Here is a 26751-nt window from a genome sequence, read left to right as displayed (position 1 = left end):
CCGACAAATGATATATCCAAAAAATATGTGGAATTGTTGACTTCCCAGGAAGCCAAAATTGAAGTGCAAAAATCTGGACAAAATTGTCCTTCAATTCGTATGATGTTTAAAGAAGTGTGTCAGAGCAAAAGGTAAAGGTACCATTCATCCTCCGTGTAGTTGAATCAAAAAGGTAAAGGTGGAGTTATTTTGGTAAAATAACCTTACATTTCCACTAATATTTCATAACCAACCAAACACAAACTCAGTAAAATTAACTTAATTTTTTCGAAAAAATATGGGTCTATCAAACAGTTTTTTAGTAACATTTCATTAAAATATATTTCCCAATACATTCCGGTAATAATTATTTTCCGAATAAAAAAAAATTTATCATGTAACAAACGCCTCCTTAAAGTATTTAGATTCAAACTCTTGTTTCAATTATGTTTTTTTATCTTTATTTTCTTAATCAAACAAAGTGGTAAGATTTGTATAAAAATTAATGCGCAAATAAAAAAGTTTATTAATTATTATTATTATTGTAGGGAAACACTGTATGACTATTTATTAGAACAGGGGGGGCATGTTTGTCATTTTGCTGAATGTATATTTTCTTTGTATTATAATTGAAAAAGAAAGTAGCTTAATAATGGTGTGCAGGAAAACCGATTGAACTAATAAATGCTTGTCAGTGCAAAGACGAGTACTAACGGAACAATATAGTTATAGAGTGAGTTAACATAAAAAATATGCATGCAAATTGCAAAACGAAGCAGTGTTTTTTTTTTTTTTTTTTTTGGAGTTACCCAACTCTAATTATCTTTTTGAGACGAGTTGGCTCCCTTCGGTATCCCCACGAGCTTCGACTCTTTGCCCTTTCTTTTCTTTGTTGGTAATTTTAAAATGAAGTTGAACACAAAGGAGATTAAGCCCAAATAAAAAAACCTGATGCTCCCGAGGTTTGTCTGAGTTGGGATTCAAACTTTCCCTCAAGTAAATTTTTGAAAAATCTTTGGGAGTCAGAAGATGTGTTTTTTTTTTCGAACAAGGGATTAGTTTCATTCTTCCTCCGATAGCGAAGTTTAATACACCAACTATTTCAATAAAAGATTAGCTTTCAAGGCCGTACTCTTAGGGGTCGTTTGGTAGAAGGACTTTGTTAGGATTCCTGGGAAATTGAAAGTGGTAATCTTATTTATCTACGTTTGGTACAAATTTTTTAAAATTTTCCTGGGAATCTGATTTTCCCGGGATTTTATTTTGTGTGTAAATTTTTTTGAAAAAACCATCCAGGAATACCATTCAAAAGGTGGTATTCTAAGATTTCTATGGAAAAAGAAAATTTAATACAACTAAACACAGTATCAAGCAAATTAACCCAATATTTCTAGGGATATGTTAGTCTACCAAACAACTTTTTGATAACATTTTCAGAAAACTCATTTTCTCATCATATTCCTGAAAATCATGATTTTTTGATAAAAAAAAATTTCTTCTCCACCCAACACCTCGTTATAATAAAATGATCGGAGAGGTTGAATGGCTATTAAAAAAAAACCTGATGCAAAAGTTAACTGCATGAATGACTATGTTGTGTGCGAAACTGAAGGGTGGGAATCCCGTGAAACACATTAATGCTCATATTCTCCCCCATTTATAACAATTCCACCCTTTCTCGTGAACACACTTAAATTAACTTTACTCCTATCCCTGCACACCACCAACTTCACATTTAATTACTAACGTAACTTCACTCACTCTCCCTTACCCCATTCATTAATGGATCTACCTCAGCCTCTATAAAAAGACAAGAAATAAAAAACAAAAACAATGTGAATATATCATATGATCATCATATACTAAAAAATGAGGTTGTCTCTTCATCTATTGCTATGTTTTATGTTCTTTTTGCCACGTGCTGTGTTACCTTTCACCGTGATTATGTCCGATTCCGGCGCGCCATCCACCCTAGTAGACGGCCCACAAACGGGGTTTTCCATGAAACAAGACGGAGCAAGAACCGACACACACGAACAAGAAGCGGTTTACGACATCATGAAAGCCACCGGAAATGATTGGGCCACCGACATCCCCGACGTGTGTCGTGGTCGTTGGCATGGCATCGAGTGCATGCCCGACAAGGACAACGTTTACCACGTCGTGTCCCTCTCCTTCGGTGCTCTCTCCGATGACACCGCTTTTCCGACATGCGACCCGACCCGGTCTTTCATCTCACCCTCAATCACCAAGCTCCCACATCTCAAGACATTGTTCTTTTACCGTTGTTTCAGTTACAACCCTCAGCGAATCCCAGCCTTCTTGGGCCAGCTGGGCCCATCGTTGCAAACGTTGGTACTCAGAGAAAACGGTCACGTGGGTCCCATCCCTAATGAATTGGGCAACCTCACCCGTTTGAGGGTCCTTGATCTTCACAAAAACAACCTCAACGGTTCTATACCTGTCTCACTGGGCCGGATCACCGGTCTAAGTTCGTTGGATTTGAGTGTCAACAAATTAACCGGTTCCGTACCCGGTTTATCCTTCCCCGGTTTGAACATATTAGACATGAGCCAGAACCTTCTAATGGGTCCAATCCCTTCTACCCTTTGGGACTCTCAGTCTCTGATCAAAATGGATTTCAGTCGCAACAGGCTTGTGGGTCCCATGCCGGAGAAATTCAAGGGCCTAAAAGAACTCATGCTTATGGATTTAAGCTACAATCGTATCCAAGGCCCATTTCCAATGTCTCTCAAAAGCCTGAATTCTCTTCAGGCCTTGATCCTCAAAGGAAACCCAATGGGCTCAACGACAATACCTTCTGATGGGTTTGATTGTATGAAGGGCCTAATGTTCTTAATTTTGTCAAACATGAATTTAAATGGGCCGGTCCCAGAATCACTAGGTAGATTACCAAACCTTCGTGTGCTTCATCTTGATGGGAACCACCTCAATGGGTCAATACCAAAAAGCTTCAGAGATTTGAGAAATCTCAGTGAATTGAAGTTGAATGATAATAGGCTAAGTGGGTCGGTCCCATTTGAAAGAGAAATGGTTTGGAGGATGAAAAGGAAGCTAAGGCTGTATAACAATTCAGGGCTTTGTTATGACTCAAGAAGTGGTTTTGGTGATAGTGTAGATGATTTTGGTATTAGTTTGTGTGAGAGTTCAAGTCCAGGTTCGGTTAGGACAGTGCAACATCTTTCAGTTTCGGAAAAAACCATGCCAATGCCAACAACAATGAATGTCTCATCGGATGCTGTTACGAGGTCACTTGGACTAGCTACTTTTGTACTGTTTACTTTATCTTTGTTGTTGTAAGTAAATATATTCATAGGGAAAAAAAAAACTAAGAAAGACCTTGTCGGCACTGAGGAAGGGAAAAAGTTGTTATTAATTACATACATTTAATCCCTCATAAAAAGAATTCAGTGTTTTTAATCTGTCGGTTATCTTCCAATTACACATGAAACAAAGTGTTGATGAGAGATTGTATACTTGAAGGGAGATTTAGAATAGTCGTTATAGTTATAGACAGGAGTGTAAATAGGTTAGGCTAGGTCTTGGCTTAAATAGTCTAAGCTTATATAAAATATTTTAAGTCTAACATGACCTGTTAATCTTATATAAATCTAAATTATAAGTCTAGTCTGACTTATATTTAATAAATAAATGTCTTGACCTAGGTCCTTGTAAGTTGTCCTAACTCATTTACATCGCTAGGTATAGGAGTACTATACTATAATGTATGATAATCAATGAAAATTAAGCAAAGCGGGGCAGAAATATTGATGTATTTGCTTTAAATAATACCTGGTACACATATTGTGGATGCAACTGTTTCAGATTCTAAATATACATAGAACAATGTTAGACTAGCTTTACTCATTTGTTTTAGTCCTCTCTGATGTAAATGAATGCTAAAGGAAATGAGTGTAAGTAACTAGAAGAGTAGCAGACCCTACCATACCATTTTCTGCTATGAAAAAAGAGAGGGTGAGTTTAGTTATTTTCACTTTAGGTTGCAATATGCCTATACCAAAACATTGTGCATCACATTTATGTGTCAAATGAATAAGTACTATAATTATCATTTAGGGGTCCATATGTTTAAAAAGAGGTGTCGGCACAGTATTTTGAATTTTCAAATTGCATTGTGATTAGAAAAACGCTAGTAAAAATTCATGCTGAACAAGATTTAATCCCCTCAATGTATGCAATGTGAATAATCCATGTTCTTTTTTCTTCTTTAGGAACTCCAGGTATTGATTTTCTCGAATTATACTACAAATCATTTTTATATATACACCACCTTTAAAAATGACGGTACTCCAAATTTCTATAGTTTGACTCAGTTATCCCCTATGCCATGTGCTAAAAGAAGTGTAGTCAGCACTCATTTCTCATACTAAGTAGAAATTTGCACTTAAACTAATAATTGGAAACACCTAGCTCTGATAGGTTTTGAGAGGCTTATTTAACTAGAAGGGTTTTGATCCATTTTGGGTTACAATGATATCCGGAACATTATACACAGCAACTTATTATTTACAGTATTAATTATAAATGGTATAAGCAAAGCAAGACTTGCGCAAGTCTGCTACCAACCAGGGTAACCAGTTTAAAGAATTCTAAAACAGCTCATTTTAGAGGACCAACCACTTGCAACCCTGACACCAATCATTGAATCATCATAGCTATGCCTAATAAGAAAAATTATATTATATAGTAATATACCAGTATGCATGTACCTATTATACCACCATCATGGATTTTTTTTATTATGGTTCAGGATCATGTTACTATATTTAGAAAAGAAGCACTTGCTCCGGGACCATAATAAACAACCTCCACCATCACCTGCCATTAACTGAGACCACAAAACTAAGTCAAATTATTTTCCCAATCTCAATTAACCAAACAAAAATTCTATACATTATAACTTTTTTCTTGCAGATTTATAGCAATTGAATTAGCAAAAAACAAAAAAATACAGAAGCATCCTTCAACAGCAGTGTGGGAACAATAACAAATACTATACCTTCTTTCTTTTTCTCTTAAATTTATTTTTTTATTCAGACACAAAGGCAAATAGGAATTCCGTTTCCATACTTTGTTGCATATGGGTGTTTTTTTTTTCTTTCATTTAATTAAGGAATACTTTAAACAATTTTATTTAATTTTCACCGCAACGCTAGAATGCACCGACACGTGATTTCATAAAAAAATTGTGTGTTGAACATCGACACGCGTCCGACACGCGGTCACATTTTGGGACACATGATCAATGCTCCGACACGTTCCGATATATTTTTTTGACACGCGGTCAACTTTTTTCGACACGTGGTCAACGCTCCGACACGCATTCGACACTTTTTTTTTTTAAAGTCTAATTTTTTTTTATTAATTAAAAATGAAAAATTAATTTATAATTCAACTTTTTTCTGTTATGGAATTTGACATAAAAAATTACCAAAGTGTGAAAAATTACTTTTGCTTTATATTTATATTATGAAATTTGAATATTTGATTGATTATATGACTTATTGTGGACTGTTTTATGTATTAAATATAAATTATATTATATATATTAAAAATATTACTTAATATCAAAATATGTCTTAACGTATCGAAATATGACATTTTTTTAGAATTAACGTGTCGGTGTGTCGTATCGTGTCGTGTCCCATTTCGATGTTGGTGCATCATAGCCGAAACGACGTTGCTTTGAGGTTGAAAAATTCAAAAATTAGAATGATAAGGACTATTATAACCCTGAAATAAATTAAAATTACAAATACAACATAATTTTCGCTCCAAAATGACATCGTTTCGGTGAATATTAGACAAAATTATCTAAAATAACTTTAGAAAAAATGAACATTTAATTAAAGGAACACTTTCCTAACATTGAGCACACAAGTTTTTTATTTTGGAGAATTATTTACAATATGTATGCTCTCTTTTTTTCTCATTACCTAGTCTGCTAGTCATTGCCTTCCTGAAAGAAGAGCTAAGCACCCGTACAAAACAATTTAATTTTTTTATTTTAAGAAGTTGATGTCCTTGTAGCATGTGAAGGAAAAAGTTCATCAGGGTTCTTTGACCCTTATCTGTATGTCCAAAACATATATTAATTGGTCTTTTTATTCGCTAACAAATAGTTGTGGCAAGGTATAGATGCCAAAACTTTCCGTCTCTTTATGCTTACGCATCTAAACGAAAGTGCAGAACAAAGACAATTACATATCCCTTGACTTTACCTGTCAATAGTCACTGTTAACATGACAAGTATTGTTGAACCAGTGATTATTATTATCTAACTAATCATCAATATGAAATGACTGTGACAACATTATCTTATGAAATTATTCAGTTTACAAGCTAATAATTGGGCCAAGAACATATACACAAAATTGCATAAAATAGAAGGAAAAGACAAAAGCAATAAAAGATATACAGGTAGGAACCAAGCCATACAATGCATGTCCAACTTTCTGCAATCTGTACTACTAGCCCTCAATCAATTTCTAGTTGGGTTGAACTACCCTCTACCTCAATATAACTCAATATTAAGTGAGCATTTATACAAATTAGCAAAACATTGCATATCAGAAAGTAAAATATGCATGGTGGAGTGAATTCAGAGGAATAGTGACTAAAGTGTCACCGTTGGCAAAAAAAATTATCAGACTGCCACGTCAACAGTAAATTTTGCCAAAATGTCACGTGGTATATTTCGTTACATTATGTAGCGAAATATGTGTGCAAATAATTGGGCCAACGTTATCTTATGAAATTATTCAGGGAAAAATTTATCGATTACAAGCTAATAATTGGGTTAAGAATATATACACAAAATTGCATAAAATAGAAGGAAAAGACAAAAGCAATAAAAGATATACAGGTAGGAACCAAGCCATACAATGCATGTCCAACTTTCTGCAATCTGTACTAGCCCTCAATAGTGAAATATATCACGTGACATTTTAGCAAAATTTACTGTTGGCGTGGCAGTCTGATAATTTTTTTGCCAACAGTAACAAGATGGTCACTGTTCTGAATTCAGAGGGGGAAAAGCACAATATATTGCGATATTAATTTCTTATTCGAAGGTTATTTTCTACAAACCATTAACAAAATTACATTTAAAACTAATGATTATATTAAATATTCCATCATTATCTAAGGTGATAAAAATTACATATTCCTCGAGTAACATCTTAATGGAAAGACGATGATAATAATAATAATAATAACCTACTATATTTTTGTTTGTAGGGTAATACTTTTGTTACTTAAAAGTCTTTTGGGTTTTAAGTACATGAGAAGGATCTAAGGTGGTCCAGGATTATGTTTGATCCCTAATCCCTATACATGTGCTCACCCATCTCTCTTTTCCCTATTTGACCATCTCAAAGCCGCTACTTGTAAGAAGATTCAACCCCAAACAAAGATATTCTGTATGCTTAGCACTATAAGAAGTATGTATACCTTTGTGTTGATCAGTTATGATAATCACACACTTCTGTGAATCCAATTATTCTTTCATGGCTGACAAAGGAAAAGTGTAAGGAATACAATAAAACGAGTTTAAAAGACATTTAAGGTAGATTTTATTGTGTTTTCTGATCATGACTTTCTCCTTCAGCCTAATTTAAGACACTCTACCTAGCACTAAATCCATTAATCATGTCTCTCATCTTCACGAAGAAACTGTTACTACAATTTTAATTTTTTTTATATATATACTATGAGGCAAGATATTTTGACATGTTAAACTTTGAAATTTGACACCAAATTGTAATCGTTGATTTCCGTCAATTAACGGTTATAATTTATTATAATAGTTGATTGACGAAAATCAACGGTTATAATTTGATATCAAATTTTAAAATTTGACACCGGTGTCAAAGAATCGTATCTCATATACTATTAGTTTTCTTACGTAATATAGTAATTATCATAAGTATTTAATATATCAAATAGTATTGTTCAAAGTCATTTTATAATGATAAGTATATTTCTTTCCTTTGAATCGATGTCATTTTAAATTTGGCGTGCATAAACATTACAATCGTACCACAAACTGCCACGTTTGCTGATTGATTAATTTATGGGAAAAGTGTGTATAATTTTAAATGATGTAAAGTTGTGTCATTTCAAGTGAGAGAAAGAGATAGATTGTGAAGGAGAGAGAGTAGACAATAAAAAAATAAAGATGTGAATCTCATCTCTTTTATGAGAGTAAAATAATATAGATTGAGTAAGGTTATAGTTACAACCTTTTTTTTTCTTACAATCATATCTTATCACCGTTGCTTTTCGCCAATCAACGGTTATCATTTTAGCAAATTAAACTTATTAATTAATTATTAATTCACAACAAATGAAAACCGTTGATTGACGGAAATCAAAGATAATAAGATATAATTGTAAGAGGTTGTAAAAAAAAATTGTAAGTATAATTTTCCTCGTATAAATTATATCATTTAAAAATACAAACATTTTTTTCTTAATTTATTTCCCCCGAAACAACCAGTTACCACTATAAGAGTTTTATATTGAATTATGTATAAATAAATAAAAAATTACCCATTTTCTTATTAACGAATCAGACAAATGGACCCCACGTGTGTGTATACGTTTTTTTTCCTTTTTGAAATCTGCAAACAGCTGGAGTTGAGTTGAAGATGAAGAAAAGAGAAGACTTAGCTTATACACCATCTCATCTGCATAATCAAAAGATTCAAAACAATAATAACTGATTCCCTTACCCCTTTTTCTTTTTGTTTTTTTATTTCTTTTGGGTTTTCAGTTTCGCAAAGTACAACGTTTGCAATAACATCCCACGAAAGCATGTCTTCAGTTTCTCTCGAAGGTTTTTTTTGTCGCTGAAACGAACTAGGCAGACAATATCGCATAGTAACAGCTTTTGGAGTGGAACGCCTGATTTGGTTTGGTGGGTCAATTTCAAGTTTGGATTTTTTTTTTTCTCTGATCGATTGAGAAGTTAAGAGTGTGCAGAGAGAAGAGACAGTGGGGGTTGATTGGTGGGAAGGTTATGGCTTTTTGCCCAATCTTTTGTTGTGGAAATGCTTCGGATCGGTACGACAATGCTTCATTAGTCTCTAGTTTGAAATTACTGTTCCTTGTTATTTGTTTATTTTTCTTTATTATCATTAGTTTTTTTGGATCAGATATGAGATGTTTGTGTCATATCACTTCCAAAAAAAAAATCTTTCTTTTTTGAGCAAAATGAATACTAAAGAGGGTTTTAGATTCTGGGTTTAGCTCAGATTCCAGGTATTAGTCATACTGCTCTGTGCAACAAGACTGTTAAAAGGTTTGTTTGCTAGGTAAATCTCTAGGTAAAATAAGGAGGGAAGATTGAGTTTCTTCTTAATGACTTAATTAACATAATATGCATGGTTAATCGTTTTGTATATACCAAGGTGCCTGTTTCATTGATCCTACACCTGGAGAGTTTTTAATACAGTTTTAGACTCAAAACTCTTGTCTCAATTATGCTTTTTTTTAATGGATAGTTGATGTTTGAGTCTCTATCAATGCAGCAAAGGACGAGGGAAGAAACAACCTCCATGGAGGGTGTTTTCTTTGAAGGAGTTACACTCGGCTACAAATAATTTCAACTATGATAACAAGCTTGGTGAAGGGGGATTCGGTAGTGTGTACTGGGGCCAGCTTTGGGATGGATCGCAAGTACGACTATGCTTTCTTTTTCATTCTTTGTTGAATCTTTTCAAATCAGCTTCGGATAATGATTATTCTTTATCATTCTAGTTATTATGCACTTTGACTCTCCCAAGTTGTTTGTGATGGTTAATTTATGTACTTTAACACTATAGGGTGTCTACTGATAAAACTTATCAGACATATTGCTTTTAGCCATGGTTGATTTGCCAAACTTTATGGTCGTTTGATATCTTAGTGGCATTTTGGGGCTGCTTTGACAGATTGAAACACCTAACAAAAAATTTCCTATAGATTTCTCAATCTTAAATGAGACTTAATAATGATGATTTTATCTTGTAATGAAAAGCATCAGATTATGAGGGGTCTATGTCTAAGTTTTTTTTTTTTTTAAAAAAGAGAGTCAAATTAGGGGTAGAAGGGGAACATGACCTGCATCTGGCTTCTCTATTCTGTTGCAGCAAATCCTTCAATGTAGTACGAAAGTTTTATAATGGTTTGTGAGTGAACATAAAACAATTTGATGCCTTTGGCTGCCTTCTTACCAAAATTGATTATTTGTTCTTCTAGTGGACTAGGATGACTATTGTTTGATTCTTATAAAAGAGAGTGTGATTTCTGTTCCTCAGTCTCAGTGGATATTTCTTTTTCTTTTTTTTGGTTAAAAATGAATATTTCTTTAGACTTGTAAGTTTTGATTTGACCTTATAATGTGATTTCTAGAACACATGATCATAAATTTCAGGCGCCAATGCTGCTAAAACCTCTGATATAAAATTTTAGCTGGTGCCTGTCAAAATGTGCCGATGGCTGACACAGTAGCATAGTTGTGGAACCTTTTTTCTTTTTTCCGAGACCTCTTCAAGCTTGCTTGTATTTTGATCTGTGCACACATGCAGATTGCAGTGAAAAGATTGAAGGTCTGGAGCAGCAAAGCAGACATGGAATTTGCTGTTGAAGTTGAGATATTGGCAAGAGTACGACACAAGAATCTTCTTAGTCTACGTGGTTATTGTGCTGAAGGTCAGGAACGGTTAATCGTGTATGACTATATGCCGAATTTGAGCCTACTCTCTCATCTTCATGGACAGCACTCAACAGAATGCCTTCTTGATTGGAATCGGCGGATGAATATTGCAATCGGTTCTGCTGAGGGAATCGCGTGAGTAATGATATGCCTTTCCTTCTGAGATTCTGCATCTGTCATTATAGTAATACTAAACTTTAATTACTTTCAGATATCTTCACCACCAAGCAACGCCACATATCATCCACAGAGATGTTAAAGCAAGCAATGTATTGTTGGATTCAGATTTCCAGGCACAGGTTGCTGATTTTGGTTTTGCCAAGTTGATCCCTGATGGGGCAACACATGTGACTACAAGAGTTAAGGGCACCCTTGGCTACCTTGCACCAGAATATGCTATGTTAGGTAAAGCAAATGAGAGTTGTGATGTCTACAGTTTTGGAATTCTCCTTCTAGAACTTGCTAGTGGCAAAAAACCACTTGAAAAACTTAGTAATGCAGCGAAACGATCAATAAATGATTGGGCACTGCCATTGGCATGTGAGAAGAAATTTAGTGAACTTGCTGATCCAAGACTTAATGGCAACTATGTGGAGCAAGAGCTTAAAATAGTTATTTTAGTTGCTCTCATGTGTGCTCAGAGTCAGCCTGAGAAGAGACCAACCATGCTTGAGGTGTTAGAGCTACTTAAGGGAGAATCCAAAGATAAGCTTTCTCAGTTGGAGAATTATGAACTCTTTAGAAACCCTCCAGCTGTAGGACATGATGATGGGACATCAGCTGCTGAAGGAAATTCAGATTTCATCTCAGAAGAAAAGGAACCAAAACATGAGTTGGAAGAGAATACAAGGCCATGAACTGTGCAAAAAAAGATGGAACTACGGATTTGATAAGTTAAATACAGATTGTGAAGTTTTCAGGATTGCTTTTTATTATTACTATTATTTTATGAAGGAAACACTGAGCGCCTATTTATTAGAGCAGCGGGTGCATGTTTTGCTACACTATCAATATGGCTATGAACCATGCAATATTGCTGAAAGCCTGTGACTTGGGGTTTGAAATGTTAAATACAGATTGTGAAGTTTTCAGAAATTATAATTTTTTATTTAATGTTAGCCTATGTAGCACTGATATCGATACAGAATACGAGACACGACACTTCGACACATTAATTCTAAAAAATGTTATATTTCAACATGTTAGGACATATTTTAATATTAAATAATATTTTTAATTTATATAGTGTATATTATATTTAATATACAATAATTTAACAAAAAAATGAACTTAAAGTTATAATACCATCAATTTTGCAAAGAAATATAAAATATCTTAAATATTTATATTAAACTCAATAAAATGATAATAGTAATCTAACGAATCTAATAATTGGAACTAAAAACACAATGCAATGCAACCTTTGAATGTTTTTTTTTTAGTCTCTACAATGCGTGTTGGAGTGTCGGGGAGTGTCGAACATGACACGTTAGGATTTTTGAAGTGTCGGTGCTTCATAAATGCTAACAAACACCTGGTGTGTTCAGCAGAGGCAATTTTGCCGCACTGTCTGTGTAAAGTGTAAACCCGGTTCATGCTAACAACTTTATTCTCAGTATGCCTCTCAAGAATTTTAGGTGGAATAATTTCTGAAACCCTGATACTGTGCAGGACCACTGTCTAGGCAGTAAGGTCCTAAATAGTGTCCCATCCTCAAAATTGATGTCACAGCTCACAAGGCACTATCCTCTTGCGAGGATTCTAGTAAAAATTATAATGGAAACAGTTGATATTATATAGAGATCCCATAAATTTCCAATAAACTCAAATGTCTTATTTTGATTATATATTTAGCTTCGTATGACAGAAATTTAATCGTTTTTATCACTTCCTTTTGAATTTTGAATTGAACTAATCATACCCGTAAGCTGACTTTAGTGCAATTCTTTATCATGAAAAGTCCAGTTACCTACTTATATTAAGATTTGAAAATGACATGAACGACTTTTGTGACGACTAAAATACATGCTCTTATTAAATTAAGTTCTTAATCTTTTAATTTATATTACTTATATAACCAATTTTAATTTAATAATATAATGCCGGACAGTTTTAACAGCTAATTTGATTAACTGATTATTTTATAAGAAGCTATTTCTAAATAGCACTTTTTCATACAAAGTTTTTTTCCAGATTTCTTATGTCTAATATTATCAGTTTACGACTTGAACCGCAACTAACCGAAAAACCAAACCTTATGACAAGTGAACTTCCGGTCCAGGGTTATACAAATTACAATCACGGGAGTACTAGCAAACCAAGTAGAATATGTAAGCTCGTGTAAAACCCCTTGAAAAGGATGACTAACGCTGTAGTGTAAAACGGCTTATAATTGGACCAAATTTCAACGTAGAAGGAAATCCAAAACCTCAATCAATCTAATTGCTGAAAAGATAAGGGTAAATTACAATTGTTGATTGGAAATTATTTACAGATCTAAGATGCCGTTGTTACAAGATTCCTAGTAGGACGTGCAACAATAGATAATACAACATATTATAACAAGTTTCAAAAATTAAAGGACCTGCCACTTGCATATCTCAAAATAAACTAAACATTTGTATCTCAAGAGAATGTGTCCTCTCGATCTCCCTCGGCAATTGTCTCACCTTCCTCCATACTGCTGAACTCTAAGAAATGGGTTGGCCTATGCTCGTTCTGGTAATACGCACAAGGTTTATCAAGCTTCACTCCATACTTCATCCCTGATGCGTGTCTCACCCCCATGAAGTTGTAATTCCATGGACCATTATCAGGAACCTAGAAAATTGTAGCCAGAAAACCATTAAATCAATCAGTAAAACAATGCAAAAATAATAATAATAATAAATAAGGGTTCAATTTTTCTACAGTTACTGCATATAAGTTATCTGCAGTAAGCCCAATACGACATCGTTTTGGAGCGAAAATCATGGTGTTTTTGTAATTTTAATTTATTTCAGAGTTATTATAGTCTTTATAATTATAATTTTTTAATCTTTCAATCCCAAAACGGGGTCGTTTTAAAAATAAATGCAAATAACTTATCTGCAATAACTGCAAAAATATTTTTCTGAATAAATAAAAACATAATTTTATAAGACATACAATCATATTTTGATAGAATATACTAATATAACCATCCAATCATATACAACAGGGAGAAAAAAAAAGAGAGGATACTTTGGGCAGGCAGGAAAGCCTTACCATGTAGAAGCCATAGAAACGGTCACTAAGGAGCATTTGAACCTTCTCATAATGAGTGGGAAGGTAACCATGAGGATTGCTTCCCGTATCCTTGTTGACACGTCCCCATTCATAACCGGATGGAGTGAGCTTGTATGCAGTCAAAGAGCAGGAACCAGGAGTAAAACTGCAGGTCAAGATAATACATTTCTCCCCATCCCATTGCTTATTGTTCTCTAGGATCTTAGCATGTGAAGTGAGATCCTGCAATGATCATTTCTCGGGTGAGATCATGTACCATGAATCATAAAATATACCCCCCAAAACAAACAATCTAAATTTTATTATTTTTTTTAGGTCGGGGGAGGGGCAATTGTTACAAAAACTTTATTATATTCCTTATTTTTAAACTTGCTCTTACACTCCCAAGGAGAATTAGAAAACCTTACTATGTAATGAGATTGAATTAAACACCTAAAAAAATTGAAAATTTAACTAAAGCAAGCAAAACCTGAGGCGACAACTGAGGAAGTTCATTTGGTTGAGTATGCATCCATCCCAAAGGCTCCAAATCATTCAAGAAATCATTTTCTGGAAGAGCTGATGGCAGATGAACTTGTTGATGAGTCCCCCATTGTGGTGGCATCACAATGCAGCGAATTTCTTTAACCTGAGGATTGTCTGGAGGACTTATGCCATACAAGTACCCAGCAATTTGCGTTCGAAGATCTGCTATGCATATAAAATATTTCAAAATGTTCTTTGGCATAATATAGGTGTACCCAGTTTCCTGCACCATAAAATCTGATGTTAGCATATGACAGGATTTGTCATGTAACATAAATTAGTAAAAATGAAGAAAAAAGCATAAACCTTTATATCCTCGGAGTTCACATATATATGATTTACACGAAGGTATAAATTTGTGGCTGATATTGCTCTGACACGCCAGTCAGTCTTCGAACCAAAAGCAGCTTGTTCATAGGGACTAGTGGTTGTTACTATAAGTTCTTCACCATGAACATTTGTGGTCTTTGTTGTTACAGCTGTCACTTGATTTGCTTCATGCGCCTGCAAAATAATAAATACAGAATAACTCCATAAATTACTCAATTATATGACAGAAAGAAATCAAGTCCTAAGACAAAAAAGGATAAAAAGATGGGGAGAGAAAAAGTGTTGTTATGTCAAGGAAGCAGTAAAAAGTAAAATAACCTGTTTCTCAATCTCTGCAATCTGTTGCCGTTGTTGAGAAGGAGGAGTTATCTCAGCTCCAAGTATAATATCACGAATCTCAGACTGAGTCAAAGCTGAAGTATTCACATTATTTTTCTTGGCATAATCCGAAAGTATAAGATCTCTTAGTGCAACCTCCACCTGTCAATGTATAGAGGAATCAGAAAGCTGAAGAATCAGGACTATAAACAAGCCTACTAAGAAATAAAACCAACTCAAAGGTGTAAAATATTAAAAAACTTAAAATGGAAGTTAAAATTACCTTCATCCACTGGTCATCACTTAGAGAAGGCCAGATGTGATGAGGTTCAGTGATGATAGTTTTGTCAGGCTTCAGTAACATTTTTGCCTTTTCATTATTAACATGAAGTGCACGCAAAATCAGAATCAGCCTGGAGAATGCAGTGTACGATGAAATACTTTTCAGCCAGTCATCATAAATGTTGAACAAAACCATTTGTGGTTCGGTGGCCTTCAAAATAAGATCCCCAAATTTCTCGATTTTCAGACATGCCTGGAAAGGAAGCTGCAGCTCACTTCCTTTAATAACAATGTTGGGGAAGTCCAGTAAGTGAACCTCCAATGGATCCAACATTCCTTTCCGAGTGACAATAATTTGTTTAGGCTGTTCTTCTACAGGCAAAGACCTTACAAGAGCAGCAACTTCTTCTGCTGTTTTCCACTTTGCCAATTGGCCAAGACGCTTCTGACCAGCCCACACACTAGTATGAATAACCTGCAAGATATGATATGACAGATCAATATCCAAACAAACATTAGAAACACCCCAATAAGGATGAGAGCACATAAACAAACCTTAAGAAACAACTGTCCAGTCCTTGGATTAAAAATAAATATGGCACCATTGATGGGTTTTGTTGTAAGATTTCCTTCAAAGGTCTTGTGGATTGTAACGCGATACACATTAGTGTCATCAACAAACCATATTATTTGGTTGCTGAATATCTCTCCATAGTTTTGGGAAGACAAATATGGTTCGGTGGGCTCAGAAGAGTACAACTGCAAACCTTTCCTTATCCGCTCCCTCAACACATACAATGCAGGATTTGACTGCATAAACACAACATTTATAGTAAAATAACTCAGAATAAATAATCAAAAAAATACATAGATTTTACATTACAGCCACCAGAGCTTTAGTGCAGATGGGGTAAATATAGATTAGAACAAGTCATAGGAAAAAATTTATCCCAAAAACAAAATAATCATAGTAACAGCTTTGTGATGTACACAAATGATTTATAATTTACACAAATGATTTATAATTTTGCAAGATTTTTTTTATGTGGTGGTTATTTACCTTCATTATCTTATTCATGGCCTGCTGAAGTAGTGGCTTTGACCCAGGGAACCAGTTCCCAAATGCAGAATGCAAGTTATATGCCAAATCAAGGCCAATCATTACCCCTGCATGAACATCAATGATCAACTGAACACTACATATAAAAAGCATATAAAGTAGCATAGGAAACTGATAGAGATGTACCGGTAGGAGATGGATATATAGACATATTATCTGTTGTGTAATCCATAAATTTGGCCCTAGTGTATCGCTCAATATCGTGGGAGTCATAATCACCCCATCGAAGCTGCACATCAATCCAGTATTTATTGCTTGCCTTCTGATCAAAAACATCCTTAGATTCAGCTACGAGACTAGGCTTTGACATTGGCCATCTATGTGCAGCAAATAGAAGAATGTCTGCACAAGAACTGTTCATTTTGTAGCTTTTCCTGGGATGGATTGTTTCCTTCTGGACAGTTTCAATCTCCAAAGCATCCAACTCTTGATCCAAAACCTGACAAAGATCCATGACAACACTCTCATGGATCTTCTGCCACAAGTGAGCTCTGAATATCTGAATAAGAGATATCTTCAGAGTTGGTATTTTCCCATGCATAAAAATACCAGTCAGATCTAGCTGCACTTGGAAACCAACATAAACATTGGCTCGATTAATGGTTGGTGACCACCAAAGTGTAAATCTACGGTTGGGTATCTGGTTGAGACCAGATCTCTGAGCATTGGTAAGTTTCTTATACTTCATAGATTCCTCAAAGCCAGATGCCTTTTCCCAGAAGAGACCTTCCCAAGTTGGAAAACTAGAAGAGAAAAATAGCAGTAGGTCAATTGTAACTTCTTACATAGTAGACACAAAATAGCAAGAGCTAAATACTGAACACTATGCTTCCTAAACCTTCTACCAGTTTGATGTCTGGAAAAAACCTGGCCTACAAGCTCAAGACAAAAATCACTATAAAGCATGGACACACCATTTTCATGCTGTGTCCACATGTTGGAAATGTGTCTAACATAACACACTAACGTGTTCTGGTACACCACACATTAACAACACACACATTTCCATCCGCTATGACATGGCTACGGTATGGTGGTACACAACGTAGACAAAGCCATTCGAAACTTAAGGAAAAAATACAGAGGTTCAGTCTGTTTTAAACTTTTAAACAATTATTAATAAGAAAAAAATAAGGCAGTTGAGCTTTTTATCAAATGCCAATTTCATTTTCCCCAACTTTTTCATTTCAATTTTGCACATGACATAATAAAGGAATTTTAAATTATATGATATATGAATCTTTTTCCTTAAAAACTTGTGTGTGTGTGTGTGTGTGTGTCCTACAATTTTTAGAATTTGATGTATCCCAATGTCCATATCACGTCACATATCCATATTAGTGCTTCATAGGATAAAATGATCACATGAGTAGTCAAATAAAAAGATTGTATAAATAAATGGATTAACTCAGAACATTTTTCTGCTTGGTACAATTGTTTAGCAAGGTAAAATCACACCCCCAACTCAAACAGCAAAGCAAGTTCAAAGGAAAATAACACTTACTATGTTCCTTTGAATAAAGTATGTTCAAGAATTCCTTCAACTCCTCCAAGGGCTTGAATAACATCAGTTCGGTAATTGTTCAAGTTCCACAACTTCCCATCATGTCTCTGGTGTGTCCACCAGAAGGGATTTTGTTTCAGAACTTGGTACTGCTTGAAGTCTGTACGCACCCTCCATCCTTTATCATAAGCCAAAGTGTGTCTATCCTTCTGAAACAAAGTGTTTATACGTGGTATTCCTCTATCCCATGAATCCTGTCAAATAGATTAAGGAAAAGTCAATAAGTAGATTCACCTTAAAGGGAAAACACAAGCACATAGCCACTACACTATCTAGATTAACACCAAAACCCCAATATTCAGATCATTAAAAAGGCATCAGAACACTCACTTCCAGATCTTCAAGGGTCAAACGCCTGTTTTGGGCTTGTGCTTCCTGCCTTTTCAATGCATATTCAGCCCAGACACGCTGTGAATCAATGAACTCACTCTCCCAAGGCTGCATAATCAAAAAGAACATAAAATAACGAACTATATAGAAATATATGAATCTACACACACCATGTGAGTGCAAAACACATAGTTTATTACGTAACATAATGGTGAAAATTTTAAGGTTCACCTGTATGTAACGATAAAGGTTGGGAATCAACTGGTCCTCCTCGTGACTCATCCCACTCCTAAAGTGGGTTACACCAACATCAGTCTGCTGACTGTATCGGAGATCACTTTGTGGAATCAAAATGTGACCCATGGACAACATTCCAAGACCTCCAATTTCTTTCGGGGTGTAGAAAATGACAGGGGGAAACCTGATAAAAGAAACAGCAGCATAAATTTAAACAGTTAAACCCAAAAGCTCCAACTAAAATACTCCAAACAATATCTGATTATTTACCTGCTAGGCATCTTTGAGTTGAGCCCAATCTTAATACGAGTCTGAATTTTGTTTTCACATTTAACTAGCAAATCTAACAGCTCTTGAGTATGCACAGTTGCCTCCCGGAAGTAAGTCATGAGTCCTAATAAGAACCAAAGTCAATGACAAAATCGATGATAACCTCTGCAAAGAGCTCCTACAATTCAACTTCACTTACCTATTAAAGCTGTATTCCACTTATTGACAATTTTTGTGAATGTGGTGGAACCCGAAGACATAAGAATCTGCCTCACACGATTCTCAAACACTTTCATGTGTTCGTCATCAACCCTTAAGAAAGCAACAGCTGTCCTTTCTTTTGTCTGTTCATTCTGAAGATTCCAGACACCATCTTTTGTGTTACTGAATGCTTCCTGAGTCATTCTAATTTTAGGAAGTATCCTTACTTCAAACCCACACCTACAAGTCATTGAGAGTTGTCAGCAAAGAGAGCTTCATTCATCATATACATAGGTTAACAGCACATTCAGAACCTCAAAAAACAAAGGACCAACAAAATGACAATTTGGTAAAAATGGCAACAACCAAGGAATTAAACAAATAGAAAAGGCAGAGTTTCCTGTGGAGGAGGGTGTGGATATATACTAAAAGAAATTGACAGAGCCGAACATTTAGAAATACATTTACAATCACTACCATGTCAGCTAAGACATCCAAGGCCAGTTTAAAACTATAAAAGACTTCAACGCAAATTGAAAAATAGTTGACAAAAGTGACGTTTCATATCACAGCCAAAAAGGAGGATAAAAAGAACACAAGAACCGTTGTTTAAAATAATCAATACTTACATGCTAAAAAGCAAGTTTGGATTATCCTTGCTGTAAACAGAAACAAAGCTGTTCTCCCACTCCAAAGTTGTGATGCTTCGAGGAAGACGATTCTTCATGTCCCAAAAGACACTCCTCCCAAGATTGACTGAAATTGCAACAAAGTAAAATATAAAAAAATATTAAGAACCAAGGGTCAAAATAACAACTTAAAAGTTAAAACAAACACAAAGTAAAAGGATAAACAAATACCATCATGTTTCATGAGCCTCATTCTGGCATCCCTTGGCCAGCACTTCTTATTATTGTACCCCACCATGTTCTCATTGTTAGGATCAGGGTGCTCAGTGAGATATCGTTGAATGAGGTCCCGCGCCTCCTCATGGGTGAAGCGAAATAATATATGAACCCGATCTATATACCGAGAATACAACCTAATCGGATGCCTAGTCTCAACTTTTGTGTCCCAATAAGTAATGAATTCGTTCGGCATCTGAGGAGGGCCAGCAATCTCACTGGCTCGAGTCAGTCCAAGAAGTAAAAGATCTAATACCAGTCCATAATATTGAACAACAAAGGAAGCGAACTGTAGACCACGTATAAGACCATATGAATTTGTGTGGCTCATATCCTTGTATGACAAAACAACATTGTTCTTTGCAGTGACATAATCAGCAATATTATGATCTAGAACCAGCCGGAGAAGCCTGAAACATCAGAAATAGATTTAGGAGTGAAGATAGACCTGATTAGATTCACAAAGACATCCATGAAATGCATACCTGTTGAGCATTGTTAAATCAATCTTCTCAAAAAACTTCTCGAACTTGGTCTGCAGCATCACAACGCACTGACCCTCACTGGTGTCCCATATACCTTGCAAATTGTTTATACCCTGACACCATTTATAAACCAAAAGAGGAGGTGGCTCTGAATCAGCTGGCTTGATCCAGTTGGGAAAGAGATGACGCTTGTCACCTTCGTACCACAGATATTGATCAAGATATGCATCTGTAATCTTCTCAAGAGGCTCTATCTCGTAAACCGGAATCAAGTAGCTATATAAATCCATAAACTCTATTCCAACCTGCCAAAACAAAACACAATTATACTTGTCCTATGCTAGGAATGAACATCCTAAAGCAAACTAATTTTAATTATATTAATATACTTCTTTGAAGGCACGCTGGGTGAGGAGGTGTCGCTTGATTCGTGATAATGCCTCATGGGGATTGTCATAAGCTTGCTCAATCAGCCCCAACTCTTCTCTTTGCAGTTGATTTAATCTAACTGCAACACTATAGGATTCTTTCAACCTCTCGAGTGCAAGGATAAGCAACTTAGTATCATGCTTGTATGATAAAGGTGGAAATGGAATAGGCGAGAACTTCCTAGATTCCAACCAATGTACTGTTGTTGTATAGATAGCAACAGCTTCTTCAGGAGTAACATATGGACCATCTTTCAAATAATTGTGTTGACGTTCCTGCGACAGAAATAAAAGATCAGGAAGAAACTTTATAGATAATAAACAAAAATTTCTACAAAACAATGTTAAGCAATAAAAACTCATTAATCATAGAGAACACTAAATGCACCTGCTCTGCCTTCAGCCAGAGGCGTGTCAATCTTCCAAGATTCTTACGACAAACAGTCTTATCCACAGTTGCACCTCTTCTTATACGCTCACGATTATAATGAGCAACATTTGTCCACCAGTCTGCTTTTGATTTCACATATCGAAGGATCATGTTCTCAATGGGAACAGGTAGACCAGGAACCTACGCATTGCCAAAGTAAGTAAATCAACAATAAGACCAGGAACCTACATATTGCCAGAGTGAATCAACAACTAGACCATGAAGACGTCAACCAAAACCTCTGTTGGCTGCAACAACTGAATCAGATTTTAGAAAAAATTTAGAAATAATTTGTATTGCTAACTGCACCTGACTACGTTCAGAAACTATAATAGTAAAAACAATCTAGACATCTTAGAACTGCTCTCCAAACCCAACCATGTTAGTCAAGAAATTACTAATTCACCTGCAATACATTCTAATCAAGAAATTACAACCAAATAGTCATTTACCTTCCAAGGAATATTAGCTTTCCAGCAGCGCCAAGCTTCACTCAAGTGCTGCAATATAGTTCTTGCCTTATTCTGCTTTATACCCTCTGCAGTCAAAGGGGGGAACACAACTTCAGTAAATCTCAAAAAAATTTGAAGGCACTTGGAGAAAGAAATCCAAAATCAGACAGCATAAACATTGTTAAATCAATAATGATTACCTGGCATGGCATCCAGCACATCGTGCATAACTGCTGCTCGAAGCTCCAAGTCAAAGTGGCTCTCAACACGTTGCTTAGTGACAGTCTTTGCCACTCCTTTGGAGTGGCGCCCCTCAAACTGCCGTGCAAGTAAATTGCCTAACCATCGTTCAAGAAGGGGCACAATACCACGAAGAAAGAATAACCAAACCCTCCACATTGGTGCCCAAAACCCACAACCAGGTCCCTTCCCAACAGGGCCAGTGTTAAAGCGGTAGTAAATCAAGTGCTTCAAATCCTTGCACATTCTTATTTGCCGCATAAGCCTGTACTTGTACCGATACATACCAGTCAGTTGACCAACATGTGAAAAAGTATATTGGAGGCCATCTGCCAGCTGGAAAGCATCAACATTACCCAAACGGAATTGAACATTGGCATCCACCACAAGTTTCGTCAAACGAAGGATCTCACGACAAAGATGAAAAGCATTACCAAATCGTGATTTCTTTCGCTCTTTTGTAGTCAAGGTTTTGACAGGCTTTAAATTGAAATTATAATCAAGGTGAAGGTAGTTCAAATTCTTCCTGTGTATCAACAGATTCAACATGTTATACCCCTGCCTACAAACTTGAAGACCTGCTTCGACCCAATCAAGTTCTGTGGTTTGGAAAAACTTTGTTGCTTGGAGAGATCGGAATAAATGTTTCTTTTTCTGAGCCTTGGGAGGTCTATGATGCAGCTCATTCAACACAAAACACTTCAGCAACTTTTGATAACTAACCCGAACTTTAACTGGATATGATGGAGGACTGTTGGACAATTTAAAAGAAAAGCTTAATCTTTTTGTCAGACTATAAGAGAAAAATGCAATGGCATATGTATGATTAACCAACAAAAGACACACAACGAAGCATTCAGGGGAGGGAGAGTACAACTTACCAATGCTCCTTATACCATTCTGACACAAGAGGAATATCTTCTGCCCGCCTCATGCGACCAGATCTCATGTTAAAAGGACGAGGAGCAAACAGCAAGGAGATTCCAGCAGCTGTGGTGTCTGTATAAAGTTGTGTATCTTTAAGCAAAGGTTCCACACCATCTGGCAATATCCAATCATCATCATCCTCCTCATCGTAGATTCTCTTCTCACGCCGCTCCTTGTTAGCACTGGTTATTGGGTGTATCAAGGGATCATAATAAAATGCAGGTAGATCGGGATCTTCGGTTTTTATGTACATCACCATGGGAGTATGGTACACACAAAGCTTTACTTTGCGAGGCCTGTTGTTATAAAGATGAGGAAAAGCAATTCTATACTCTGTCCGAAGTGGAGACCTTATAATAAGTTTATTGATGTCATTAAACTCATTCCAGTCCTCATCTCCCTTTTCCATGTCACGGTAGAGAGGCTCAAATTTAGGGCCACCTGGAGGGCATGGATAACAGAAAAATCAATGCATGATTTGGAATTTCAACATTACTCTAATATAGATAATGCTATATGCAACATAACTTTTTTATTCCTTATGAAGTTCATTACAATCTGCATTGCTACCTAGTTTCATAATTATCAATATCTAGCTTGATGGGGCCTTAAACTGAATCAATATCAAATGCAGAAAATAACAAATAAGTTTAAAAAATATATATATAAATAGCAATAAATATACGCAAGAAAGAAATCCAATTACCGGGTATGCACATGTTCAAAGCCTTTGCTGTAAAAAACGACTCCATGTCAAACAAGTAGAAATAATTGCGGTCAATTAAATCAGACAGGAGCTGCCCAGCTAGCCGATGCAAAGTCGCCATTATAGGAAGGGAAAGATGCCATTTCCGGTAACTAGGACCATTTATGAGCTTTGTTTTCACAAGAGGCCTATGGTCATAAAACCAAGTATACACAGCAGAATCTTCCTCTTCATCGAGCTCCAGCTGAATGGGCTCTAGAGGATCAACATCTAAAAGATTATCTGCATAGTCTAGCGGAGGCTCCTCATCATCAAATGGAGGAAATCGCATCCTCTTAAAATGACGACGATCCCTTTTCTCCCTTCTCATCATGATCCACATTGTACCCCACTGCACAATAGTTTGTTTAATTAAGCATATGAATCATTGAGTAAAAATAAAAAAAAAAAGCTGAATCATGATCAAACTCAATATAGCAGACTTTATAACTATAACTTCTATGAGCTGCTACATCGTGCATTAAGTGTAAAAGTGAACAACAAACCTGAGCCAGATAAATAGGTTCAACAACCCATGGTATTTCATTGACAAATGTGATAGCCCCAGAAATATGGTACAAGACCTTCACATCTCGGACCTACATTCACAAAAGTTGATTTATAGATGATATTAGCAAGGGACCACTGTACAGTGAACCAGATGAAGAGAAGGAAAACTAGACTGCAAAGATTGCCCAAATAATAGGAATTGGAAATTGCAGAGAACCTGCTCCCACGGCATAGGCATATTTTCCAGGAGCTTGTAAACTGCATGTGGTATGAATTTGAGTGCTCCAAGATAAACACGTTTGTCATGACGATATTTCTTTGAGGACATATCACCATGATCCCTGAAATAAAGAACAGCATAGAGAATTACAACTTGAAACAATGGTTATAATGCCATAATTATATAGAAATAAAATTGTATTATTAAGAAAACGGTCACCAAGATAGCTATTGATACAGTAACAAGTCGGAATCTCGATATTTTCTATTTAGTACCAAAAAAGAATTATTCAGGGCTACATCCACAGCATCAACCGACTTAAATATAATAACAGCGAAGGTTTTCCATCAGTGTGTTCTCCAACACCTAACCTTGAACGTCATTCGAACTTTGCTAGCATACAACCCGCAAAAATAATGTCCATGTTACTTGAAAATATTTCATCATGATTAAAAAAAAGGAAAAATCAATTAAGCATATCACGCTACAGATAACGAATTATCATTTTCACAGCTCGCAACACGGAATAACATAGCTTCTTATCAGCTAATCCTAACAAGTGTGATATCCTCTCACCAACAAAATCAAACAATTTCACCCTCAGCCATAACTTCAAAAAAGCTAAAATAAACAGGTTCAACAAACAACGGTGTTTCATTTTCAGAATGGAACAATTACGACAGAAAAATTCAACTTGCCTGATGATTTTCCTGACATGTTCAGGAGGCATATCCTCTTTCTGCGTCTCAACGAACCCGAATTTCCTCTTATCACTGTAACGCTTCGAGTTCAGCTGCTGCCATTTCCTAGCCTTCTCCTCGAGCCGCGCCTCTGCATCGGCCTCGGTTTCCACCGGTGCCGGCTGCGGAGGCGGAGGTGGAAGCACCGTGTACGATGGTTGTGCGGCCGGAGGCGGAGGAATCGAAGGGACAGTAGTTCCAGGTGGCGCAATCTGACCGTTGTTCCACATCTTGATATGAATCTACTCTATCTGAACATGAAACTAATATAGTACCGAATGATTTGGGAGTAGTTTCAGCGTATTATTATATGTTCTTTGTGGATTGAACGAAGCAGGTTCTAGGGTTTATGAGTGAAAGATGAAGGAACAGAAACTCAGAGTCTTCTGAGACTGAGTGAAATTACGCTACTGGGTCTGTGACTGTAAAATGGTTTTAGTTTTATCCATGGCTACGACGGTAGCACGTGCCGCCATTCGGGTACCGCCTTTACAATTAATTGGGTTACATTGTTTGGGCCCAACTATTAGGTAAATGCCCACATTATGTGAGACAACAAAAATGCAGGTGTCGTCTGGACTTGAGTATTATATTAGACCCGAACTTTGTCCGGATATTAGACCCGATCCCCACATATTATTTACAGGAGAAGTGTAAATATTTCATACGATGACTTATCCCATATTCTTGATCAGTCCACAACGGGGCGTTTGGTTCGAGGATTTTGATGAAAAAAATAGACAAATGTGAAGCGGGATTATAAGGTTACTATGTTTGGTTGAAGGATTTTCGAAATTTGGCTATGTAAATCATTATGCTATGAAACTGATTTGCATATCTATTTCTATGGAAATAGCCGGAGAAAGTTGTGGTATTGATGAAAAGCTTGTTATTTGCTCACACTACATACTAACCAAAAGACAAGCATACCCTCAGTTTAAGCGCGCGAAAGGAAAAGAAAAAAGCAGCCGCCATTTATGTTGTTTTGTCTTGTGCCTTGTTCGGTTCTAACTATGAAGACGCTGCTGAATTATTCCACAAATCTGCAAATTCCTTCAAACTCGAAAAATCATGTATGTTTCATCTCACACTCCTTCACTTAAATTGTTTTTTTTTTAATTTATCTTTTGCTTCATGCATCATGATCCTCGCGGTGTTTTGTAGCTGCGCGAATTTTGAGGTTTTGAAAATCCCAAACTATCAGTTTTGAATATTAAACATAGATTTCCCACCGTCAAAATTTTTTACAAACAAGGTTATTTTCGTAATATCAACTTATTTTTCTATCTATATTTTACCTACAACCAAACGTAGATTTCATAAAAGTTACCTAATTTCTCCGGTAAAATTTTTCTCAATCAAACAACTTTTTTTTACATTTTTCTACCTATCTCACTTTCCAACCATTTTTCTATGTATAACATTTCCCTATTATTCATAAAATTTCTTCTCAACCAAACGCCCCCTAATGGATTGTCAAAGATGCAATTAGTGTTTGATAATTT

General features: G+C 35.8%; 3 protein-coding genes across 4 annotated transcripts; 2 read left to right on the top strand and 1 right to left on the bottom strand.

The window, feature by feature from the left end:
* The first annotated feature begins 584 nt into the window (after positions 1 to 584).
* LOC133296338 (protein TOO MANY MOUTHS) lies at positions 585 to 3300 on the top strand. The gene is made up of 3 exons (XM_061495301.1): positions 585 to 604; positions 1613 to 1666; positions 1854 to 3300. Exons 1-3 carry the CDS (start codon positions 585 to 587, stop codon positions 3298 to 3300), a joined length of 1521 nt encoding a protein of 506 aa, XP_061351285.1.
* Positions 3301 to 8666: 5366 nt separating this feature from the next.
* On the top strand, positions 8667 to 11797 carry LOC133296346 (PTI1-like tyrosine-protein kinase At3g15890). The gene is made up of 4 exons (XM_061495312.1): positions 8667 to 9087; positions 9555 to 9702; positions 10593 to 10855; positions 10932 to 11797. The coding sequence occupies exons 1-4, from the start codon at positions 9044 to 9046 to the stop codon at positions 11575 to 11577; spliced, it is 1101 nt and encodes a 366-aa protein (XP_061351296.1). The 5' UTR covers positions 8667 to 9043; the 3' UTR covers positions 11578 to 11797.
* Positions 11798 to 13153: 1356 nt separating this feature from the next.
* On the bottom strand, positions 13154 to 25626 carry LOC133296349 (pre-mRNA-processing-splicing factor 8A). 2 transcript variants are annotated; one of them, XM_061495315.1, is made up of 26 exons: positions 25205 to 25626; positions 24504 to 24627; positions 24283 to 24375; positions 23738 to 24128; positions 22986 to 23472; positions 22065 to 22855; positions 21865 to 21950; positions 21371 to 21553; positions 20944 to 21258; positions 20555 to 20859; positions 20025 to 20479; positions 19794 to 19920; positions 19163 to 19404; positions 18964 to 19087; positions 18688 to 18877; positions 18457 to 18564; positions 18067 to 18320; positions 16689 to 17305; positions 16503 to 16609; positions 15998 to 16252; positions 15444 to 15917; positions 15161 to 15322; positions 14819 to 15016; positions 14457 to 14735; positions 13967 to 14209; positions 13154 to 13540 (listed from the first exon to the last, which is right to left on the bottom strand). In XM_061495315.1, exons 1-26 carry the CDS (start codon positions 25474 to 25476, stop codon positions 13346 to 13348), a joined length of 7077 nt encoding a protein of 2358 aa, XP_061351299.1. In that variant the 5' UTR covers positions 25477 to 25626; the 3' UTR covers positions 13154 to 13345. The 2 variants fall into 2 exon arrangements, with proteins under 2 accessions (XP_061351299.1, XP_061351300.1); XM_061495316.1 differs by having other exon boundaries at positions 25262 to 25626.
* Positions 25627 to 26751: the final 1125 nt, after the last annotated feature.

This window comes from Gastrolobium bilobum, unplaced genomic scaffold (genome assembly GCF_033153095.1).
Source record: "Gastrolobium bilobum isolate Gb01-03AN ecotype WA unplaced genomic scaffold, APGP_CSIRO_Gbil_v1 utg4031, whole genome shotgun sequence".
In the NCBI taxonomy this organism is placed as follows: domain Eukaryota; kingdom Viridiplantae; phylum Streptophyta; class Magnoliopsida; order Fabales; family Fabaceae; genus Gastrolobium; species Gastrolobium bilobum.
The sequence above is the reverse complement of the archived record's forward strand: the minus strand, read 5'-3'. Positions and strand labels throughout refer to the sequence as shown.